This window comes from Phalacrocorax carbo, chromosome 7 (genome assembly GCF_963921805.1).
Source record: "Phalacrocorax carbo chromosome 7, bPhaCar2.1, whole genome shotgun sequence".
Classification (NCBI taxonomy): Eukaryota; Metazoa; Chordata; class Aves; order Suliformes; family Phalacrocoracidae; genus Phalacrocorax; species Phalacrocorax carbo.
The window spans coordinates 3,524,777-3,550,232 of record NC_087519.1 but is presented as its reverse complement, the minus strand read 5'-3'; the positions used below and the strand labels follow the sequence as shown (position 1 = coordinate 3,550,232).

At 48.5% G+C, this 25,456-nt stretch overlaps 1 protein-coding gene across 3 annotated transcripts in view; it reads right to left on the bottom strand.

The window, feature by feature from the left end:
• IGDCC4 (immunoglobulin superfamily DCC subclass member 4) overlaps positions 1-25,456 on the bottom strand; it is a 97,267-nt gene that overhangs the window by 45,704 nt on the left and 26,107 nt on the right. For 2 of the 3 annotated variants that reach the window (XM_064456081.1, XM_064456080.1), the window contains exons 2-4: positions 17,151-17,480; positions 7,712-7,853; positions 1,507-1,640 (exon numbers count right to left, since the gene is read on the bottom strand). In XM_064456081.1, coding sequence (XP_064312151.1) covers positions 1,507-1,640; positions 7,712-7,853; positions 17,151-17,480 — 606 coding nt within the window. Of the gene's footprint in view, positions 1-1,506; positions 1,641-7,711; positions 7,854-17,150; positions 17,481-25,456 lie in introns of those variants that run through there. The other variant, XM_064456082.1, reaches the window with a different exon arrangement.

The window sequence follows — 25,456 nt, the reverse complement described above, 5'->3', positions numbered from 1 at the left end:
CTACATTTGCAAAGCAGATTAAACATTGCAGAGTTACAAGATATTATTATGCAGAACGAGTTATGATGCCAAGGACAGCATATTCACCTTTGTAGCTTGATCAATGTTACTTATCAATAGCGAACCAGACCCAACACAGGAACGGTCTCTGGAGTGTGGAACTGCCCATAGCAAACGCTCCCCTTGCCTCTGTGCTTCTTTAAGCACCCAGAGGATCTGAGGGGCCTAGCAATTAGATATAGAGCATTCAACCCCTCACAAATTCTCTGCAGATTCCACACAGATTACCTCCACGACACAATCCATTGATCAGAGGTGTATTCTCAGGCTCCACAGTTAATTACACTCCCTGCTGATGGATGAACAGCAAAGCCATCTCTGTGAAAATACATTGGTAGCAGAATGCCAAGCAACGCAATCCTAAACAAAGACAAAAGGGGCTGGGAAGGATTTCAGAGCTTTCAAGGTTAAAGCTGCCTACAAAATACGCTGGGGTCAGCACAAACAGGAGACAGACATGGCAGGGGGCACTGTCCCAAGAGAAGGGACAGCTCAGCCAGACTCCCAGCCCTAGAGTGAGTTTGCCTGCTTGCAGAATGGGGATTATACAACCCTGGGGAGGCAGCCAGGCATGCTGGGAAGGATGCTGGAGTCTGGAGACCTCCACTGCACTTACGCTTTCAACTACGTTCTCATGTCCAGACTTGCCCACTGCACTCTTGGTTTACAGAGAAAAATGTGCTACAAGACTGAGGCCCAGACTGGGAGGCAAAGGACAGCTCACATCCAAAGCCTTGCTCCAAGGGTCTGTGTCACCAGAAGAAATCCCAGCTGCGGCTGTTCCCAGATACCACAAAAAGATCTCTAGAGCTACCCAACAGCTCAGCTAAGAGCCAGAAACACAGACACAGAATGTAAGTTGGATTTCACTGTGCCTGTCCTCCTCAGGACCCCGCTAGGCAACCCAGGGTAGACACAGCCCTGCCAACTGCTCCAGCCTCCAGCTGTTTCTCTTGCTAGCTTGGGCGAGCATCTTCCTCTGTCCGTGCCAGCCTTTGCTTGTCTTGCCATCCAAAGTCACTGCAGATAAGACTGCAACAACCAGTACTTCCCCAAGGTGCAAGCAGGGTGCCTGACCCTTTCTCAGAGCCCCAGAGCATAAAGGAGGCTAGGGCTGTTGAAATCCACTCACTGCTACAATCCACCTGCAAAAAAAAATCCCTTGGTGCAGAGAGAAACAACCCCATTATTACCATTGGCTGCCTAGAGCTAGGGCTGGGTGACTCCCAGGTGGCAATACCTCTCAACCCAGCCTGCTTATCCCATCAGAGTAAAAAGAAATCTTTAATAAAATGCCTTCTCTGCAAGTTTTAACCAAAGCCTGCCATGTACGGAGCCACACCAGCAGGAGAGATCGTCACTGGTATTTCAGCTCAGCTTGCCATCACACACAATGGCTATCTGCAGACACGTGCCCAGCCCAACACACTCCTGCCCGCACCTTACCTTTCAGGACACTGAGGACTGCATCATTGCTGTAGCGTTTTCGGGCAGCATTGGTTGCCACGCAGTGGTAAGACCCAGCATCACTCTCCTGCACATCCACGATTTGGAGGACACCATTTGGAAGGGTTATAAACCTGAATGACCAAAAGGAAGAGTGTGAGACAGGCTATGCCTTACCTGAGCTGTTCATCAACTCAAAGCCCTTCTTCCCTTCTTTTTTGCCTGCAGATGTATCATGTACAGACCCTGGTAATCACAGCAGAGTAGGACCAAAAAACCTTTAAGCTACATAACTGGTGGTTCTTAAAAAGCAGCAGGTACAGACCTATCTGCAGCACTAGAGTTTTCACAACATAGGATCTGCTTCTGGGGGATCAGACCAACAAGGCTTTGCTGATACCAGCCAACTGTATAGTATAAAACCCAAGTGTATAGTATACAACAACTACACACACACATTTCTACATGCAGATCTGTAGACATCTCCAAGTATACAAGTGCCTCACACACGCTACAGCCAGTTCCACCACATGCTTTTCACAAAGGTTTGGTAGACAGAGAAAAAATACATCACAAAGAATTCTGAACTGCATGTTTTTCCTGCTGCACCTCAAGTACATGAAGGGGCCAACAGATACACAGCTACACTTTCATGGCCCAAAGCAGTCAGGACGGAACTGCCTGAACCTGCACCATTCCTGGGTTGTGTTGTTTTTGTTCTCCCGAGAGGTTCTGGCTTTCACAAACTGACAACCTTATAGCTGGGCATTCGGTATCCACCGCATTTGCCCATGGGGAGCTACTGGGCAACACTTCCACCGAGCAAAATGGCTACATGGCTCACAACATGAACACAATCCTTGCTGCATTATACTGAACAAAGCAGATGATTAGCAATTAGCATAAAAGTAGGAGCTGGCTGTCAGCATCTCCATTTTCTGCCTGGATTCCTAGATGGCAGCCTCTTTATTCTTGAATGCAAGGCGCAAAGCCTACGTGATCCTTTTTAATTATATATGAGATCCATTTTTAATTGCAAGCCTCTATAAACAGAGCTGCAGAGCTCTGACAGGCAGCTCTGGGTTATCAGTCTTCATTACGAAGAGGACACATTCAAAGGCAATTGCTAAGGGGAGGCGTAGCAGCTATTCCACGGGAACAGCACAAAGACAAGTCACAACCATGAATGCCAACCCTTCCGTCCACAGAGATCCTCATACGTATACCTGATAAGTAAAACTGTGGTTCTCAAGGTGCGGAGACAGCTGGAGTGCCGTGCGCAAGGGTCAGGAGGACCTTAAGTGATCACCCATCTGTGTTCAAGCCATGGTCACCAACAGCATGCCTGCTCCTGCAAACATTTATCCTAAATCTCCAGTGATGAAAATACCTCCCCTGCCCTAAGCAGTCTGTTCCAGAGATAAATATCCCCGCTGCAAGCCTAGCATCTATCCTAGACCTCAGCTGCTGCCATCTGAGCTCATCACTTCTTGTCGTCTTCACAGCTGATGAATAAAGAGAAGAGCTAACATAGCTCCTCCAGTGACCATACTGTCTCTAACAGCACAATCCTACAGCCCAATTCATGGACACAGACTTGCTGAAGCTTCCCATGTACAGAAGGGCAACTGCCCCACATCCCTAAAGCCATGCTCCTGCTCCTTACAAAGATACTTTTCTCAGGATCAAGCTCCAGAGACCTCCGAGGAGGTGGTACCCAGAAAGCCCTCATCAGGATGCCTCATCAGGACCCAGGAGAAAGACAACAAATATTTGCATCCTCTCAGCTCTGCGGAGGGAAAGCCTCCCACTGCGATAATATTTATTTTTGTCGTGCATCTGCTATTTGAGTCTGTAATTAATATCAACATATTTCAAACACTAGGCGAGGCATCTCCCAGCCACAAAAAGACACTCCAATTACGTATCACAGATTCACTGAGGCTAGGAAGGACCTCTGAAAATTGCCTATGGTTTTCTCCCTCCCAGAGCAGGGCCAGCTAGACCAGGTTGCTCAGGACCGTGTCCACAGTCATGCTCAGCCAACACGTTCAGCTCCTCTCAAGGGCAGAAAACAAGCCACTGTGTTTCTAAAGAGAGCAGGAGGTGGAGTGAAGGGGGAGTGAGCAGGGAGACTCGATCAACACGTAGCTCAAGATGGTCCCTTTGGTGAGGCCAGCAGTAGGAAGATTTACTTAATGCAGCACGTGCTGTTGGAAAAGCATGACAGAGGTGAGCATTGCTCTCCCAGGTAAGCAAGGAGGGAAGAAGGGCAGGATTTCTCTACCCACAATTTTTCCCAGTCGCTCACAAAGTCTCCAGCCCTTCAGGCCCTCAGCAGCCCTAAACTAGAAGCCTCCAGGCAGCCTGCAAGGGCATTTTGCTCCATCCCCAGGCTCTCTGCAAGAAACCTAAGTTTGCCTGATGATTCAGAACAGACAGTTAGCACTAGCTTTTCTTCCACATAAAGGGCAGACCTTCTTGTGTGCTCACCTTCACTATGGATTAAGGAGAAAACAAAAGACAAAAAGGACTGATAGACAAAGGCCCTGGGAGAAACAGAAATGCTGGAACTTCAGGAGTCTCAGTTTTGCCACTGACAGTTATAGTGCCAGGTTCTCACAAGAGGCTGCCTTGAACAGGGGCGAAAAGCAAGCCCCCAGCTTGCAGCAGGTAGCTGGTTACAGGGCAGCATGCTCAGACCAGGGTCCAACTACCATGGGCACAGAAGACAGCAAGCTGCAAGAGCAACAGGGCATAAATATGTAGCTGTTCCCCTCTGCTCCCCCTCAAGCAGACTCATACATGAGAGCAGGGGCAGAGACGGGAGCACACAGGGGCTGACGGCTCCAGTTCTTGCTGCTCAAGAACTGAAATCAAGCGCCGCTGCCTTGTGTCCAAACCTTGCAACCCTACAGCTCAGTGCACTACGCTGTGTGTATAGCGGAGAATATTCCAGCATTAACAGTCCAATTCCCTTTCTTACTTTCATCCCAGTAAACTGCTGGCAAACCCTTCCTCGCAGCCTTTTGAAGGTATACTAAATAGACTAAAGCACCAGTCCTTGGGACAAGCTAGGAACCTGCAGCTTTGTTGCAGGCTCAAAGCCTGCAAGCCCTTTTGCTCACAGCTCAAGAGCCCTGTACGTGAACGTGAACCATACAAAGGCACTCTTGACACATGACAGAATTAAACTCTCCACACAGATAAAACCCTCACTCAGCTGTGATATTGTGATTGCAGTCCATGTGATCTGCAGGGTGTGTGTTTATGTGCAGACCTCCAAAGACCTCCAGTTCCTAGCAAGTACTCATCTTGGCTCTACAGAAAATACACAACAATTTGGAGCCTGGTGTGAAACCCAGCCAGCACCTAAAACAGCGAAGAGGTTATGCCAAGAGACGCAGCACACACCCCAAAGCAACTGCAGCCTAGAGAAATCCTGTAAACCACCTCTCAGCAGCTGCTGCAGATTTTAGACCATGTTTTTAAGAAGTATTTCAGAGCCAGAATTGCAAAATACTTCTGTGCCTTACTCATGTATGAAAGTTAGATTTTTGTCCTGAACTTCAGCAGGGCAAGGAAGATACTCTGAAAACATCAATAAGCCCTTCTCTACCTCTCTACCCTTTGGGTTGTTTATATTTTTTCATCTCAGCCTTCAGCACCTTCGAGGTGGCACCATGCTAGAACCTGCACCCAAGGGCAAAGGCCAAAGAGAGTGCCCAAAGGCAAGATCAACATAAAAAAAGGATAAAAAAGGAAAAAAAAAAAGAAAAAGGAGAGGAAAAAAGCAATATCAGCTTGCCATGACTATTCTATCCCTTTTAAAATAAATCATAAACACTGATGTAGTAGCATTATCTCAAGGGTTGTATCTATAGCCCCAGAGCCTGATTTTGTACATACACCTAACCTTGCTCTTCTGGAATACGAAATCATCATCCTGACGCCTACCTATCCAAATGATTGCATTTTCACAGGCTCATCAGATGTGTGCACAGGAGGGAGTCCACAGTAATCAGAGGCTGGCCTGAGATCTGGTCCTTAGGCACGATGGGGTAAGGATAACAGGGCTCTGGTTGGCAGCCAGTGTTTCCTGGAATTCATTTAATTCCTTCGAAAGCCGGTAATATTAAATCCAACAACAACTAGACAACAACAAAAAAGCAAATCCTTCTGAAAAAGCATATTAGCTAAAACATGATTTAAAAAGCAAGATCTGCAGCCAGAGATTATGGTCTGGCGTTTACAAGGAAAACAATTTTCAGGCTGCCGTGTTGAAAGCAATCTCCGAGCAAGTAATTTCACAACATCCATCGAGCTGTCTCATTAAAAAGCCATTGCCCTATCTATGGCACACTTCCCTCTGTAATCCCTTCTTTTTTGGTTTTTTTTTTTCTTTCTTTTTTCATTAATTAATTTTCTTCTCATTACAAAAGAACAGCCTCCTATAAACCTTTGGATGCCACACTTCAGACTCAAGGATATAAGCAGTTATTCTTACAGAAACCGTCATTGCTGCAAAATTATTCCTAAACCTTACTCCACCCCTCTTTCCTTCCTCTCCTCCTGCCTCTTGGCTTAACTTCCCTGAGAGGGAAGCAGCTCCTTCTGCAGAACAGAAAATGAGTTTTTAAGAACTAAAGGACAACGCAGTCACTGATCCCTGCAGGAGTGACATCTACAGACCAACTAACAGCCAACTTATGGTTTATCCTCTTCTCATTCCTATAACTGACCATCATTAGGGAAAAGGTATCATGCAGGATTCTCACCCTTTCCCCCCAAAAAAAGAAAATTCACGGTCTTTTACTAGATGACCTCTAAACATGGGAACAAAACAAAGAGAAAGACCTCCTAGGTTACTGAGCACACACGGTGCTCTAGAAGAATCATTAACCCTGAGACAAATCTGTGTGGGAAAACAGCGGAGAAGACAACTGTCTCTAAAACCACAACAAAAATGAGAAAAACCACATCATGGAGTTCAGTTGCACATGCCCAGTAGACCCAGCGCTGTACCCCCACCGTCAGCTGGGGAAATATTCCTCACGCCAGGCCCCAATCCCCGCACCAAGACATCTACCTCCCTTAACTTCACGCAAGAGGACAAGTCAAAGGCAGCCCACGCTGAGCCTGCTGTGCCCTGTTCCATACACACACAGGCCTTTGCAGGGTGCAGGTTCTCTGCTGTACGAACTAGCACAATTTCAAGCTTTGCTATTCACTTTTGCACATTCTTCTCGGCTTCCCTCCAACACTCTGGATTGGGAGTAAATAAATATCTGATGTAAACTGTACTGAAATGGTGAATCTTTGCATACAGACCTTCCAGGTCACTGGAGGACTGAGGCTCGAGCCTAAATCACTTTGTTTTTATCAGCCAATTTCTAGCCAATTTCGTTTCCTTGAAACTATCTTTCATAGAGTGAGCACTTGGTCCATCATGGCAAAGGTTCCAGAATCACAGGATCGTTTTGGTTGGGAAAGACCTGTAAGATCGAGTCCAACCCCTAACCTAACACTGCCAAGTCCACCACTAAACCATGTCCCTAAGCTCTATGTCTACATGTCTTTTAAATACCTCCAGGGATGGTGACTCCACCACTTCCCTGGGCAGCCTGTTCCAGTGCTTGACAACCCTTTTGGTGAAGAATTTTTTCCTAATATCCAACCTAAACCTCCCCTGGTGCAACCTGAGGCCATTTCCTCTTGTCCTCTTGCTTCTTGCCTGGGAGGAGAGACCAACCCCCACCTCACTGCAGCCTCCTTTCAGGTGGTTGTAGAGAGCAATAGGTCTCCCCTCAGCCCCCTTTTCTCCAGACTAAACACCCCCAGCTCCCTCAGCTGCTCCTCAAAGGACTTGTGCTCCAGACCCTTCATCAGCTTCCTTGCCCTTCTCTGGCCATGCTCCAGAACCTCAAAGAAATAGGCATCAGTAATAAAAAGGGCTTGGTTCTTTTCTTTTTTCGGTGGGTTGGATGTCTGGGGAGAAGTTAATTTTATGTTGGAGTTTTATAGACCTGTTTGCACGGGCCCCTTGAGCACCTCCCCTTACATCACTTGGTAATTATCAGGTCCAAACCTGGACTATCATCACTCCCTTCATTCTACCTTTTTATGAAGGATTTCCACACCCTAAACAGTCAAGTCTTGTTTTGTGTTTTTTCAAGCTAACCCAGGAAAGCAATCAGGGCATCACCTGGGTTCTGCTGGAACAGCTTCATGGTCCTTCTCCCACGTGATGACAGGGGAGGGCAGTCCTTCGATCCGACACTCAAACCGGGCCATGCCATTTTCTTCCACTGTCTGCGACTCCGGCTGTTGGAAAAAGCGTGATAATGCTGGGGAAAGAAGAAGGGAAGGAAAGTTAGTAAGTCAGTGTTTCTGCTGAGAAGTACAAACCTGTTACGATGCATGAGTTAAGAGGAAGGCCTTTCTCTCCCAAAGATAGCCTGAAATGTAATTCCTTACTTTCCCATGCCCTACAGAACCGCAGCAGTCCTAATAACAGTAACTGAAAGGCTTCAATGTGCAAATTTGCTTCTTGCCTCATTTTGTCCTTTAAGGCAACAATGTGAGAGAAAAGACAGGCCATTACCAGGTTTCAGCCGTTGCCCCCCTAAATTGCTTCCTTGTCTGTTCACTTGCTCCATTTGGGAAGGACACATAGAATGAGAAAAAGAAGAGGGGAAGTGCCACAACCCAGAGAGACAAGCGTTTCCCCTTGCCTTGTAGCACTCCCGCAGCCACAGGAAATTAAAACAAGGCAAGAAGAAGAACAAAGCCAGATGTCAAGTTACTTACAGAAAACAACTGCCCACACGCTGGCAATGCTGGAGACTAGCACAAGAGACTCTATGAGTTATGATTCTCCTTCTCCAGAGTGAACAGCTTTGCCTACAGAAACCAACTTCATCCTACTCAAGCAGATGAGACGCAGCCAAGGGAATAGACGCAGCCACCTTGCTGAGAGGAGGATGATTTCGTATGTTAGGACACTTATTTCCAAGGCTTACCGCTGTCTACATGCTTCTTTCTATACTAGAGCTAAACTTGCTTCGGAGACAAAGGACTGACGGTTGTGATTGCTCTTGGACCACACCCTTCCTATCGTTGATACACAGCTGCCTCATCTTCCCCTTCCACGCACGCAGCAAGACCCCGCTAACTTCAGTGGAGCAGAAACTCTCTCCCTGGGGCTGTCAGCTTCTGTCCTATCAATACTATAACCCAAAGGCATCTCAGTCACACAGCAGAGTTTTGAATATGCATGCAGGCTCCTCGATGGGGGCAGAAAGCTTGTATTCTTCTCCACCAGAATAACCGGCTCCTGCTTTCAATAAGACTGTTAAACCACCTTTGCTGTTAAAACCACCCTGCAGTACAAATTCATCCAGCAATGCTATAACACAAGTGTCAGAAATCCTGAATGTGTCACAATAAACATAAATTTCTGCCAGAAAGCAGGCTTGATTCCTGCCCAAGCAGCGCGCTGTGCTTATAAGGACCCTAAGCGACCTTCTGGTCCTCCAACACAATTATGTGCTTGACCCACCATCACTTCCCAAGAACATCCAGCATTGCTTTGGATTTTATAGGACTCCAAAACTGAAGTTTTCTTTGGATCACACACAAACACACAACCATACATGCACAGACGTACACACTTTATTGCAGTGTTAGCTTCAGAAAGTATGTACAGTTTTGAAAATTAAATGCTTTTACATGACCCATTTTAGCCTCGGCGTATTCTCAGCTGTCATTAGTGTTTTTCTTTAATTTAAATAGTTATCACATGTTTAAAGCAACTCATTGCTCTCCGCAGCAGCTACAGACTGATTTCTCCCACCAGCTGTCCACCAAACCTAGTTTTTCAATTCAACACAAATGGCAATGAAAAATATTTTCCTGGAAAATTTTGAAAAAGACATGAATATGTAAGGCTCCAATTCAGCCAACTGCTTTAGTATTTTCAAATATACACTGTAGACCACTTTAACACAGAGACATTTCTACAGATTGCAAGATCTTTTAAGCTCATTTTAATAAAACTTGCTGAACCCAAGAGTTTAAAAGAAAATCCACCAAATGCCACCACATGCTCAGGATGGCACCATCAAAACAACCTTCTCCTGGCAGCAGATATTCTTAATGCTCCTTCCCGTTATTCTCCTTTCATCCTACAAGTGTAAATGAGAATACTTTGGTGGGTTCTGAAGGGTCATGTACCCGGAAAGGTCACGATGGGAGGCAGGAATCCTTCTAAAAAGATGAAATCTGTAGGCATCTCCGTTCCCTCTGCTTCATGTCACGTCACCTGTCTCTCTTCTGTTCATTATTAAGTGGCATCATATAAGCTGATACAATGAGGCCCCAGAGTTTACAGCAGCTTTAGAACCTAAGTGTACCACATGGTGTGCATGACCAGCAATGCCACTGTCACTAAGGGCGGTGAAAAGGCTCCGTAAATCCCAGCGGGCAGCTTCCTGCTCTCTTTGCTCTCCCTCACGGCCACAGCATGTATATTTGGTACAGTTTAGTAAGAGATGCAGGACATTCAGTGAGCCAAGTGTACCTCTGCATGTTTTGGCATGAAGTGCAAAGGGGTACAAAAGGTGGTGGTGCTTCCTGGGTTCCCTAGGGTTCCCCAGACAGTAACCTGCCCCAAAGCAAGGGGCTGCTGACTGTTGTTCTTCTTCACCTGCCAAACCTGCATCTGCAACCTTGACATGGCCTGAGAACCAGATCCTGCCCTTCAGCTCCACCCAGCCCCATCTGCCTGCTGTGCCAGGCTCTGGAACAGCTCTTCAAAAGCGAAGAGCCAAGAAATGCATCCGTGACAGATTTCTCATTAGGATGTGGAGGAGCGTGACTAAACAGCAACCCTGATTAGGGAGCGCAGCGTCCCTCCCGCCCTGAGCGGCAGGCGGGAACAGCCAGGCTTCCCAAGCAGAGCCACAGCTCCCTGGTAGAGACAGCAAAGGCTGAGAGCTCAGTGGGTGCCCAAGTTTCAACCCTGGCACTGCAGAGCAACCTTGTTTTGTCTGTTAGTGCTTTCCTGTGATAACTCTTGGGGTGGGTTTCAGAGGATGAGCACCTCAGTCAGTCATCTTCCTTTTACAGGCTCAGGATAGGGATAGGGGGAATCACTGCCGACAGGCTGAAAAAAATCACCTCTGCAAGCTCTGAAGCAGCAGCATGCAGCTTCCCCAGTGATGGAGAGGACAGGGAACACGAACAGAGATCTTTCATGCACAGAAAGCAAAAAACACCAAAAAAGATAAGAATGGTGAAAAGGTTTCTTTGATACAGGACCAAACGAGAACCCTGGATATTAGCACCAGCGAGGCTCAGCCAGAGACAGACTTGCTGGCCAGGCTCATCGCTGCTCCACAAGGATCCTCTGCAACAGCTTGGTACCAAGACCACATCATACTGTGATCCCTGTGTTCCTCCTGTCTCACCCCAAGGGGTACCAGGGTGGAATGGAGGAAGCAGACGATGTCCAGCACCTACAGTGTGACCTAACCTACGCTCAGAGCTGTGCTGCAAACAGCTGGCACTGGGAGGAAAGCAGAGAATCAGCCAGAGCAAGGCAAGCCTGCTGTGGAAGGAGAGGACTGGAAAGCAGCTCCTGCTACTCTGACGCACTGCACAGATGTGCGTGCAGGTCACAGTGAGCACAAGACAGGCTCCAACACACTGCTCACCCCTAGGGCCACAGGGATCCTTAGGAGGGGCCGTTCTCCTCTCAGAAACACGTTCTGGTGGAAGGGACTACTGCAGAAGTGCTGTGAAGTGAGAGGTTTTCACGTTGGGAGGCAGGTAAAGAAGATGCTTGAGGGGAAAAGGGAAACAAAAATGACAGATACATACTCAACATTATTTTTAACTCCTCAGCTAGGGTTTAGCTTGCAAATCCATCTCAAGCCACAAAACACTTCCCAGTCCTGCTGCACTTATTACCCTTAACACCTTAATAGGCCACTCAGTAAAAATTACCCATTGCAGGTGAGAAGGTGAAGAGCATTACAACAAATTGCCCTCAGCAACATGCCAAAGCACCAGGCTCTGCACCTTCAGGAATGGAGCATGCAGCTCCCTCCCCGCTGACATGTTAAACCCAGCTGCAGCCAAGCCGTATGTGCCAAGGCTTTTAGCCCCAAGCCCAGGGGTGACTGCAGTATGGTGAAACGCAGCACCCTCCCCCTCTCCCAGCAGCCTGATCTGTGCAGGAGGCCGTGAGCTTGGAAAGACTGCCAGCCAGCAACACTACACCCCAGGCAGAAAATGCAGTCTATGCAAGGAATTCAGCCTTCTGAAACGGGCTTGCTGCTCTCTCCCACAGCGCTTTGTCCCCACTCTCCGTGTGCTCGTCCCTTTTGTATCTTTTACGATTATTAGTAGGTATTTCTAAGACGGGGGCAACTACAGCCCCTACTGAGATCACATATACCGCCCAGACGACCCTGTCTCTGAACAGCTCACCTCTGAACAGGCCAGAGGGGTGGGGATGGAAGGGAAACATGCACGGAAAGTCAGCAAAGCCATTTGCCACGGCCCAAGAGCGCAGTGGAGGCAGAGCCAGAACAGAGCTCGGTCTGCAGGGCCATATGGCAGCACAGGACCTGTGCTGCCCAGCTAACCTGTACAGGGCTTGCTCCTGCCTCCTTGCCAATGCCAGTTCCCCACCTACTCTAAACAGCAGTGAAGCTTGCATCTGCAGACAGTCCAGAGCCTGTGCATTCATCTGCTAGAGGTTTCCCTGCCCAGCCTGGCTCTGCCTACAGTCACAAGCCTTCGCTCACCTATGTGCCTAATCCACAAAATAAACAGCAGAAAAATCCCTAAATCTCTAAAGTAAGAGTAAATCCCAGTCTGCTTTTCCTCAAATCCCAGACACATTGCGTGTCACGGAAAAGAGACACTCTCCTTGCGGAGAACGGCTCATGAGAGCCCGTGTGTGTGGATTCCTGCTGTGGCCTGTCCCTCCAGGTGCAGCAAAACACCAAACCTCTCCTGCGCTCCCTGCCAGCAGCCACGCAACGCAGGCCCATTCCCTCCAGGCACAACAAATGTCTTCATCTGACAGTCACAATTACTGTAATTTTCTAGAACCTCCCTCGCACAAAATGTTTAAGCTAAATTAACAGCTTTAACAAATCTTCACAAATGTAGTTATTAACAGGTAGAAAGCTACACCTTCCCACAACTAAAATAACGCCCCTGATATTTCCACGTGGGAGCACACAGGGCTCTGAGAAACCTGCAAACCTAATTCATCAGCCTGAGCAGCTGTTCACGCAACAGGCACGCTCACACCAAGAGCCATCACAGCCTCGCCCCTCCTCGTTTGCCACAGCCACCACTGCCATGGGATGTGGATGGTGGGGTGTGTGTATGGTGGACTGTGGATGGATCCCCAGCTCAGGGAAGGAAATGAACTGCTTCTCAGAAGCACAGGCTGACGGCAGGGTTAATATATCCCACCTGCTGAAGACTTTTTGTTCTACTGCCCTGTACTGATCAGCAGTGCCTGGGGCCATCAGCACAAAGAGTAACTCCATCTACATGTAAACAGCTTTGGATAGACTACTGTATTCAGGGGGAGGGGGGGGGAAAGGCCTTTACAATCCTCATTTTCACCAGCTGAATGCTAATGTAGCAAGTGCTTCTGCCCAACCCACAAAACAAATCAAAGGGAGAGATGCATTTCATTAATCGATTCCCTCGCTGCTCTCCATTCAGAAACGAATGTGTCAGGTGCGTGTGTGAGCCACAGAAGCAGCACTTTCCCCGTGCAGATGGTAATAACGGGAGACACATGAGTACGCACAAGGAGAGAGTTCACCTGAAATTCCCTGTTTCTGGGAGAAACCTAGAATGGGGTGGAGAGGTGTGTCACCTACATATGCTCCTCTGGATAAATCCAGGAGGAGGGAAGGGCAATTTAAGTGAGTCTCTCGGTTTTGAGATGTTTCCACTCTTCTCACTCATGAGACACCATACAATAAACCCAGGTGCATAACAGAGGCACAAACCACTGCCACCAGGCAAGAGGCATAGTGCAAACTTCAGCACAAGTCATCTCTAAAAGGAAACATACCCTAATTCAGCGTGGCTGGCATTGGGGCAGGAGCAGCCAAATAAATCCTCCCGGATTAATGCTGCTTCTTCTACTCCAGTTATCCCATCTCCCCTGACAGTATCTGCATGCAGGATCCCTGACTCCATCTTCAGAGCCCTCAGGGGTCCCTTCACTTAATGAAATACTCAAACCAGCTATTTATCTGGCATTACAAATCACTGAAAGAAGGGAGCAGGAAGGATGGGTCACCAGTAATCTATGGGTGCCGCATGCTGAACATTTTCTGAGCAGAAAAGGAGAAAATGTTGCAAAAGTCAAAGATTTTCTCCTGATTGGCAAAAGCTTCACCTGCCATCAGGAGAGCTGGTTTCTACAGCAATGCTCACAGACCGAAACACATGCTTGGCCAGACTTGGACCACGCTGCCTGGGGATACCAGAGGCTAAATACATCACAGTGTAAAGTGGGTGTTAGGGCATCCACTCTGCATCTTCACCTACCACAGCTCTAAGCAAGTACAAAAGCACCTTGGCCCTGATGGTGCTCTGTGCAAATGCATTCATCAACATTTACATAAGTCACTGTACCAGAGAGAAGCGTTACTGTATTTGCATTATTTTCTAACCTCACTTATTTGGTAGGTCAAGGAATCATTTATTGGCACTCACAGACTTAAAATAGGTCCAGGAGCCATTCCTGAATACAAAGGAATTTTATTCTTCAACTCTGCACAAAGATTCAGCAGTTCAGATCTTGGAGTGTTGTTCTCAGAGACCGAAACGAAAAACAGCCTGAAGAGCCCTTTCTTTCACCTCTTTCATTATAAGGAGATATTCACCTCATAAGACAGTCCCAACACCAAGTGGAGCCACAGACTCTTTGTCACGTAGACAGCCGTCTGTCCCAGCCTCCAAGCTGCTCTTCATTGTCTGGAATTCTCCTTAGAGTTCAGAGATTTGCACCATGCTGAGATGGGGTAAACCTGCCTGGAGGAACATCTGAGCAAACCCAGTGGCACCTACTGCATTCACCAGCTACTGAGGGAGCTACAGCTGCTTGACTCTGCCCTCCTCTTGCCACTCCTTGCTCAGCATCAAACTCCCCAAGTCCCCTCAATGCTCCTTCCCAAACTGCGCTGACTATTCACCAGGGAACCCAGAAGAGAGCAACGGTGACCTGGAGGCAGCTGAGCTGACGTGCACAGCCAAATCCAGTGTGTGAGACTTAGAGACTATTCCCAGAGCTGCCATCCTTTCTACTCAGGGCTATGACCTCCCCCCGGCAGCTTTCCAGTTGAACCTGCTCTCAGTTCCTTACAAAAGAGCTTTTGCAAGTCCTTGCAAGGCCAGACCACCCCGTCACAGCACGGCAGTCTGGAAAAGTATTTGATCAACTCTTGATTTGCACCAGGCCTAGCTCTTCAGGCTCAGCACCAAGAAATGGGACTGCAGGAGGGGAACCTTCAGATTAGCAAAAAGGTGTCAGAGAAGGTTACCCTGCCCTGCCTGCCCATTTCTGTTCAAATTACCCCTTCTGCAGTTCTGACACTGCCAACCCTACTCAAATGCACAGTCAGAAATTCAAGGACAAGACTAGCCCAGTAACCTGCATCAGAGAGGAGAGGCAGCCGTGGGGCCAGGAGCTCTGTCCTGCCCAGCCGTGGGAGCCTGGCGAGGTTTGTCAGACACAGAAAGAGATGATGATAGAAGGTTGTCTGGGAGCACAAGTCCAATGCCACGGTCTAGTTTGAGCTCTTTGGGAGGGGAGGTTCTCTTTATAGGCATTTCAGAACATGCTGATGCACAAAGATTTCCTTATCCAGAATCCCCAAGCACACTGCTCTCTCCCGCTGCATAATGCAGTTGAAAAGGGGGGTGCTGGACACACCCTTCCGTGCTGGGGACACACTCACTGGTACTGAAGCATTGTAGAACTGTTTTGGCTTACCCGCTTTCCTCCCACACTGAAATCAGCAGCACTGTGCTTTAAGAAGGCATGTTTGGGAACTGACATTCAGTGCATCTGTTCCCACCGGGACCCTGGTACCTCCCTCAACTCCACCAAGAACACAGAGAGCCTCGACACCCCTGCTCACTGCAGTCACCAGCCTGGGCCCTCCTCAGATAAGTCGATTTGCCAAAAATTACGCTCCTGCTCTTCCACTACTCACTGTGCTGAAGGCAGAGCTAAGCTTTCACAAACAAAAGCCATCAGAAGGGGAGACATCCAACATCCTGTCCATCAGGACCTCACAGCACAGAACATGAAAGATCCCAAGGCCTCCCTCGGTGCATCAGTTCCCAGCTACGTTCACAGTCTTTATCATTTTCATAAGACCATATTCAGACACACTAAAGCTGCCAAAGTCACCAGACATTCCAAACGGGGAGAGCAGTAGGTGCCCCTAGAAGCCTGTTAAGATCTAAGGCAGCTACTGAGAGCAGGGACAAAGGGGAACTTGGACCACCTGAGTACAGCCTGGCTTGTTTCCAGTGTCTTTTGCCGCACAAGCGACCACCCACATTCACCTGTCCATCTCTCAGTGATTAACTTTTTTTATCAGTGTATCCACACTCTTCACTCAGGGTAGATCCTGCTCTGGACAGAATTACAGGCCACCCACTGCTACCTCTGGGGTGTGGACAGGATAAAGAGCTCAGCACAGTTGAGGTGGGAGCATACAGCACACCAGTGTAAGCAGCCCCGTCCCAAACACAGCCAGTCCTTCCAGCTGTCCCCACACAAGTAACGTGGGCGCATTCCTGCACACACCATCCAGAGGTGACTCATGCAGAAGAAAGGTGGTGGGTGCTTTTTCCCCAACCACTTCCCCATCACCTGGCCCAGGAGCTTCAGCCAGTGCTCACAGATTCAGGGCAGTGCTCCTTTTCTATAGAATCAGAGAATCACAGAACACTGTGAGTCGGAAGGCGCAAGGACCATCAAGTCCAACTCCTGTCCCTGCACAGGACAACCCCAGATTCACACCATGTCTCCAAGGGCCTCGTCCAAGTGCTTCTTGAATAGTGTCAGGCTTGGTGCCGTGATGCCTCCCTGGGGAGCCTGTTCCAGGGCTCCACCACCCTCTGGGGGAAGAACCTTTTCATAATACCCAACCTACCCCCCGCCCCCGGCACATGTTCCTGCTACATTACTGGGGCAACAAGCCCATCATAGCCTTGGCCATGAGAGCCAGAGCTGTCATAGCCAGACCTCCACAGCCACCTCCCCAGGCAGAGGGTGCTGCACTCAGGGCTGTGAATCGCGTTCTCTGCAAAAACAAGTGCTGTCTTTTGGAGTGTGACAAGGGTCCTGTTTTTAATTCATGGCTGACGGCACTTACCTGGGAGAGTTACACAGGGTGTTATCAGTGCGATAACAGAAAGACACCACTGCTTATTTGTGGACTATCCCAAATCCCACCTACACATGATTAGTAGAATTTCTCTTCATAGATGCTTCATCTCAAACTCTCAGGGAGGCAGATGGTCTGTATAAACACCAGGAGGGGAAAAAAAGAAAAACAACAAAAAAACCCCGCAACACTTACTTGAAAATCTGACTGCAGCCGTTTGACTGGTGACAGCCCCTAGGGAGCTGTGAGACACGCAGGAGTAATTACCCTCAGCACCAGCCCTCTCAGGATATTTACTGTCCTTTGCCACAGCCTGGGATGAGATGAAGAGCGATCCATTCGGAAGCACGTGGAGATGTTCCTGCTCCACTAATGGAAACCCATTCTTCTTCCACGTAATATTGATCACCTGCTCAACAGGGGCCAGGTTACAGTCCAAAACCACGACTTGCTTTGGCTCCAGTATCACTTTTGCAGGACCGGCACTACAGCTCAGCTCCAGAGAATCCCCTTCCGACAGCCTCCCTGCAAAGAAAAGACAGTGTTGCAGTGGGAGTTCCTTTCCTTGGTTAATCACATCCCGGTTTTACACAGCAAAGCAAGCACAGTTCTCCGTGAGTGTGGCTGGAGATAATAGGTGAAATTCAGCCCCATTAGGTGTCCAGCACCTCCTGTTAAACTTGTGCACTATATCCTCCATCACACATCCTTGGGGCTGCAAACACAACCTGCACCATCTCTGCCACTCCCAACGGTGCCCAGCAGCCACCCCTTCTATCCACACTTGCTTTTTCCACAGGAGAGGCCAAGGCCCCAAGATCTAGACAGCAAAGCAGCAAACTCCTTCAGAGGAGATGTAGGATGGGTTACAACACCCTGGGGGGAACTGGCAGTAAGAGCTGGAGCCCAGCTGGGTACCCATAAACGCAGCATCTGCTGCTGGCGTTCACGTACCCAGAGACTCATTTCAAAGGAAAGCCAAAAAAAGAATGGCTAAAAACGTGACCTGCCATCTGAGCGTTTAATCCCATATAGCTGGATCCAGAACGAGAATGCATGGATGCATTTTCCCCACTAGAAGAGGAAGGATATGGAAGCTGCAAATGGACAGTTACATCGGGTAGCTGCCCAGAAGATGCCCTTAGGCAACCTGCCTGCTGCAGCCGGAGGCCGGAGCAGTGACCGGCAGCAAGCTAAGCTGAACAGGTTTCGGTCTGGCCAATTTCCAAACCCACAAACTCGTAGGAGAGCTCCACCTCTGAAACAAGGCTCAACATTTCCTAAAAGAATATTGCCATTAATAAAATGCATTTGCCGTTAGAGTTCTCCAGAGACACTAAGTCAATGTTAGCTGGCAGCGCTGCTTCCACACACCAGCAATTTCAATCTCTGCTGTGCTCAAACCATCACCATCCACTCTTTTTATGGCTCTGCTCCAAATTATTTTGTCACTGCTCCAATCAGAAATGTTTCCTGCCTCTATAACAAGTTTATCAACACTGGATATGAACCACATGGCTCCCTGCCCGTCTCCTATCGCAGAAGGCTACAGATTAATTTTATAGGAATTCAAACACCCTATTAAACCTGCTACTACCTACTGCTGATAAAAGGGCTGCATTTTAAAAGAGTGTGTGTTAAGCATGCAATTAGGGGCAATGACACGCAAAATTACACATGCAGGGAGATGGAATTATTTTAAGGCGTGTGCCGGAAACTGCAGGTGCCCGTGAAAGGAAGGGCCTAACCCTGCCCACACATGGGGCTCATTCGGTGCCCACCCAAACCCGCAGGGGTGGGAACTTGTCTCACTTGCCGTCGCTGCTGGTTTGCAAATGACCACCAAGAACTTGTTGTTGGCCAGCTATGTCCCTTCAACGGCAAGAAGGCTACACAAGAATCCTACCCATCTGCTGCCTGTTCACTACCACCGTTATGGGACAGAACAGACCCCGCCCCAAGCACTGACATCTTCACTAGGACATCCAGGGGACAATGTCCCAGTCTGCAAACCCAAACCCCAACAGGATGCAGAGATGCCCACTTCACACCATGCTATGCAGCCAGCGCAACAGCCAGGTGCTGTACTCCACGATGGAGGGGCAGCTACCACCAACACAGAGCTACTTACAAGTCCCTGGATTTAGGGTTTTCCCACACAGATGCTTCCACCCTGAGCAGCAGACATCATCAAGCTTCCAGCGCGCACACACTGCAAAGTAACTTCTGGATTTGTCAGCCAGCCCAGCCCTGGCAGATTCCTTGCTGCCCGGCCCCTCAGGCCAGGGAACAAGCTGAGGAATGCCACTATGCAGGGACTGCCACCAAATGCCCTCCTGTAAGGGCAATTCTGCCTGTTCATGTCTCCTAGGAAAGATTAGTTCTTCAAGGATCACAGCAAGCTACAAAACTTACTCACTAGAAGTAGGGGAACACAAAGCTGAAAGGCTGCCCCAGATGCTCTGGAAACACACTGCCACTGGAAGCCTTCCATCCAAGATAGTCAGTACAGAAAAAGCTATATGAAATAAGGAGGAATAAAGCACAGAGCAAGTCACCAGCAAACATGTGCAAAAGGTGACATGGCCAAACACAGGAGAGGGTTAACAGTCTGAGCCTGCAGAAAACTCAGCTGAGCCAAGGACAGGAGGCACACTCAGAGCCACAACACTGTTGTGAGAACCCCCATCCACGGAGAAGCAGCAACCCAGACATTTCTCTGAAGGGATCTCCTTGTAGCAGCTGCTCCTGGCAGCATGTCACACTGGGCTTAGTCGGCCTGTCTGTACACACCACCTCCAGGGAGGTAGGGCTGCTAAGGCAAAGGCTGAGGCACACGATGCAGAGCTTATTTCAAAAGATGTTCAAACTTTGCTGGCTGAAGCCTTACTCTTCTGCCTTTCCTTAAATGCATGGTCTTTAGAAGCACAAGTAGAAACAGAGGAGACAAGGAATTTACGCAGGTCGTAAGTCAGTCCCCTTAACCAATGGCTCCAGCTCTCTCTTTGCATCTTTCCCCTTGACTCCTCCTTTACATTCACCGCCAGCAGCAACACATCAACATGCCTCGGACCGCTCTTGTGCAGCACCATGGGCGCTCATGGGCACCAACACTGCCTGTGCCTACTCTTACTCTCCTTCGGTACCGACCCTCCCGTTACGCAGCAGGGCTGGGTGGGCACAGCCACATGGAATCAGTTGGCTCTGTGTGCCAGGCATCCCACATGCCCCTTGTGGCCGCACACACGGGCTCTCCTCCCGCCTCCAGATTCTTCATGGACTCCTGCTCCACGCCAGGCATTCCTGTTCATCACTCAGGGAAACAGCCCATGTATCTGTCCTATTTTCTATTTTCTTCAGACAGCAATTAAAATGGCATTTTGCTGAAAATACTACTCCTCTTCGAAAGGTGAAGCACAAGGGGACAGCTGGCTGGCTCAGGCATCCTGGAATAGAGCACAGATCTGCACTGCAGCTTCCCACGCCAGCACAGGTCAGTAAGCAGTGATTATCATCTTCCCAAACTTCAATCCCTTAAAAATCAACTTAACCTGCTTGCAGCGGAGTATGAACAGACAGCTCCGTACTCTGCACCATAGCAGAAGTGTTTGCTTTTTAAAAACATGTGATGATATTTCTATACCCCTAAATACCACCCAGCTCTTTTCCCCAAAGTCAGAACCTATGTGGATCCAAGCTTCTGGTTAGTATGCTAGAGGAAAAAGGGCCAGTTACAAACCTCAGCACTGGACTGCAGAGCTCACCCACGCCAAACCTGGCAGCCTGGTTCAGGTCCCACTCTGCTATACCACGAGAGGAGAAATGACCATTGGAAGGAAATGCTTTTGAAACTGGACTTCACAGGTGACTGTTCTGCCACAGCCCAGGAGCACACTCACCAGGGAACATACTAACACCAGGAGCAAAGGATCCTCCACGAGCAACCACAGTGGTCTGTTTCTATCATCAATACTTGGTGCACTTGCCAAGCTGGTCATGACAATACCATCTCACTGAATATTGACAGGAGGAGGTTGCCGCCTTTCATGCCCTCTTGCCAATAAACACCTGTTGCACATCATCTTTAAAGAGCAATAGTCACTCCCTTCCTGGAAACCTGTTCCAGCCACATAATCCACCTAGTAACAGCAGAAACCATTTAGAAGCAACCAACCTCCAGGGTTTCAGTACATTTCTACTTGCGTCTAATGCATCGCTAAGCAATGCAGGCTCCACGCGATGGTGAGAGCTCGTGACCGTACCCAAACCACTGCCGTTTATTCCAGGAGCACCAAAAAAGTTTCTAGACCAAGTAAAAACCCAGATGTACTCAGAACCCTCAGGGCTCAAACTGAGCACCTGGCAGAAGACCATGACAAGGTCAAATGCATGTGACAACCCATCGCTGTCTGTCACTTAACACAGCCCAGGGAGGCTTCCAGCTGGTCAAATGCAGACCCCAACAAACATCAGGCTGCTCTGACCTGTCCCAGATCATCCAGCCCTCCTTCCTGCCCTTTTGACCCTAAAATACTGCAGATTTTTGGGGACAGGCCATTCGCACATACAAAGGCTGGAGCAGCAGGGGCCAGGACCTGGACCTGGCATTGCAAAAAGCCCCACCACGAGTCTTGTCCTAAGATGTTCACAGAACTGTATAAACACTCCCTCACGAAGGAAAAAATACCTTCCAGGCTCTGGAAACGTAGGAGGAGGTCTAGTTCAAAACACCACACTAAATTAGCAAGCCTGACAATGAGATAAAAGCCCCTTCAAGGGAAAGGATCAGAAGAGAGTAAAATTACTTCAAGTGAGATCAAAGACAAATGAAATCAGGAATGTTAAGTGCTTACAGAAGCTGCCGACTATTTTCAACCTCCATTCTTCATCGTATAATGACAGAAATGGATACGACCCTTTTCAAACACACAGCCACATGCTCGTGCAGCCTCCTGCTCACCTTCACCCTCTCACCTGCCGGAGGTCATGCTGTAATGTAGTGAAGACTACCCAGAACAGCCATTTGCCTCACACAGCAAATACAGCTACTCCAACAGACATCGATAACACAGAGGTGAGCTTCTGAGTCAGATGCCAGAAGGTCTTTCCTCCTATCAGTTCAAGGCAGGTGTTTCACCTACAGATCTGTGTTTTGGAGCTGGACTGCTTTTTGCCTTTGGTTCCTCCTGGATGTAGCTTCAAGTATCAAAGCCTGGCAGAACTGGAAGTTTTCAGCTCCTAAATCTCTAAATTGAGGCCAGGGAGCCTCATACAGCATTGCCCTATGGTAGGCAACATCACATGTACATTCAGAGCAGGCTTTTACATCACAGCATGCAAAACCACCTGCCTACCAATGACCCAGAAACAACCCAGTGCATCTGAGAACATCTCAAACTGCTTCTCTGAGGGAAAAGGGGCCAAAAGCAAAGCAGTGGGTTGCAAGGAGAGAGAAACAGTGCAGTCTGTGCCCATCCAGTCCCAGGTAACCAACAGAGTTCACACTAAACTCCGCTAAGCCCAAACTGCTGAGCTATTCCAAGGCAGACAGCAGCAGCTTTTGAGGTTATAAATGTATGTGCAAATACACACTTACATGTAGATATATACCACAAACACGTGCGTTCACATACACAGAGTTCTGGAGGAATGCAGATGCATTCAAACGTAGAGCATGCCCCGAAATGATGGGTCTTTGATGCAGCAAGTTAAAAGCATTTTGTTCCCATGAAAATTATGTTTTCTGACCTGGCCCTGCAGCGGTATTTTACTCTCTCCTGTGCTGCTAACCCCTAGGCTACACTATGCACAAAAACAGCCTAGGAGAAAGATGTTCTTTTTCTCCCATATATTTCCTCACTTCCACCAGCCAGCCATCCACTGCTGGTGTCCAGGCCCAGAGAAGTAAATTAAAAAGTCTCCTGTTGAGTGGCATAAAAAACAGGGCGTTTCAGATGAACAAAGACTGTAAAATCTTCAAGGCACAAAGCTGTCCTCTGCTCTCCAAGGCAGCACAGCCCCTGCCAGTGGCAGGCTTTATTCCAGATCCAAAGCAGGCACCTGAAAATCCACATTAAACCATCCAACATCTCCCTTCCCAAATCGTACATCCCAACATACAGCCAAAAGCACTCTTATAATCTCCTCTCCCTGACATCAAGTGGAGGCAGGAATAGCCCAACTTACCACTGAGCAAAGGGGAAAAAGAATGAATTCTCCTGGTTTTGTAGTTTCAAAACTATAAATGACCAGGTAAGGTGTGAGCTAGCAACACAGCAAGGTTTGACAGATTCCTGACAATGCAATTACTTGGTTAGAGTTAAGACCCTCAGAGCAGCGTTTTCACATCCAAGACACACAATGCTCTGAGCTCATAGATCTGCTGAGAACTTGCACTCCATGGCTGAGAACAGCACAAAACCCCACTTGTCTCCTGGTACATAGGGTTATTTCCCTTCCCTGAGATTTAACCACTTAAATCAAGGAGGAAAGACCTAGACAAGGGAGATGCTTGTTCTGGTGAAATTTTGGCTATCAGCAGTAAACATGTCCTTGAGCTCTGTTACACAGCACGAGCAAATAAAAGGTTACTGTTCAACAGGAGACAAATGGCTTTGTTCGGAGGAGGATGAGTTGTGTTTTAGTAATTACTATAAAAACAAAACATACAGGCATAAACCAAAAGGGATGCATTTCTGTGCACTGGCATCTATGCTGCTTTATTTTTGTACAGCACCTAGCGCAACTGGAATCAGCTGATCCACAATCCCAGAGCAAGGTCCATGAATAAGCTCACTGCCAGCTCCCGAATGGCACATCACCACATGGACACACAGCTCTGCCATGCTGGTTCAGATGGACGTGTGTGCCCCAGCTCCAAATGCAGCACTACCATTAACTCAACAGATAAACCCATCCCAGTCACGCAGCACAGCTCAGCCTCTTCTCTGGCTGGTCTGAGGAGAGCCCCAACAGCTCTCCATCACAGCCACAACCTTTTCACCAATCAAGCCACCACCCAAAGGGGCTGCCCTAAAAGCAGACAGAAGGGTAGTATTTTGGGGAGATGCACCTATCTTCTCTTCCACAAACCGAGTCAGCTGGGGAAGACAAAGAGATTTAAGCACATACAAGATCCCAAGGCACAGTCATTCCTACAAACCCCAGCCCATTCCTACAAACATCCAGCCCAGCAATTACAAGGCTTAGACCTTCACTTCAAGGCAGGGGAGGCCCATCTTTAGCACAGCTGAGTTAGGCCCCAGGATCAGCTCAAGGACAGGACCCAGCCCAAAGCAGCTAAACCACCAACAGCTTCCAGTCCCTTCACGCAAAAACCCTCAAACACTTCCAGCCCAAAACAAATAAAGTTGCACTGAGCCAGACAGAACCCTTTACAGCCCAGGCCTTGGGAGATTAATACTTCACAGAGAGCAAAGTACAAGGGTTTCCAATCTGACACACTTCCAGAGCTGACATCACTTCTAGTTCTTGGCAGCTGGAGATTTTCCTGGGGAGCTGCTGTTGTGCTGCAGGTCCCACAGCCTGGAGCCTGGCCAGCGCGTTTCCTATTCCACACACATCTGGCACTTTGGAACTGGCTTGTGCACCTTGCAGAGCTCCAGCCAAAGAAAACCTTCCCAGGAGCAAGGAAAGCGGCTCAGACGAGACAAGCAGAGTGCTCAGTCATCGTGTGTGTTCTGCGGGTTATCAGGCAGTAAGAGGAAAGGGCTTCTCTCTCCCCTCCACATCCCGCAGGAGGTGGCAGGAATTCAAACTGCAGTTGAGGCTCTGCACTGTCGCCTGTCTTAATTTATGTATTTATTTTGGATGCTGAACTCACGGAACTCAACAGCGCAATTAATCTCATTTAATCGGGAGTGAACAGCACTGAAGAAAAACTTGAGTTACTACTTCCAAAGGGTTTTCCTACCTCTCAGCAAGCCAACTACTGTGCCATTGTTCTGCTCGACACAACCTTCTGCTGATGCTCTTCAGACACTCTTAGAGCCGTAGAAAATCTTTACGTTCTCATTGTCTAATTCAAAGAGCGACCATACTTCAGTGTGTCCCCATTAAAGCAGCACAAAGCCCTCTTTCTTCTTGGAAACTTTATGCATTGACAATTAAAAGTCAATAGCTTGGTTTCAGCCTGTTTTTAGGGCAACTGCACTTGGCAAGTGGTGACCCAGAAAGAAATCTGGACGGAGGTCTCTGACAAAGCCTGCATTCTGGGTGCTCAGCAACATCAGCATTGAAAGCAGGACCGGAGGAGCTCTGGGGTTGGAGCACCCAACTCCCATGATCTCTACAGAACAGGAGGCTGAAAGAGGAGCTAGGCACCTAAATCCCCTTGTGCATCAGGTCTTCAGCCTCCCCACGCCACAAAAAATCAGAAAACATCCTTCCACTCAACCGTAATGAGGCCTGTGAGATGGAGGGGTCAAGATTCCTACATTCCCTCCCCAGTTACCAGATGTTACTGGAACTTTCTGCCTTGT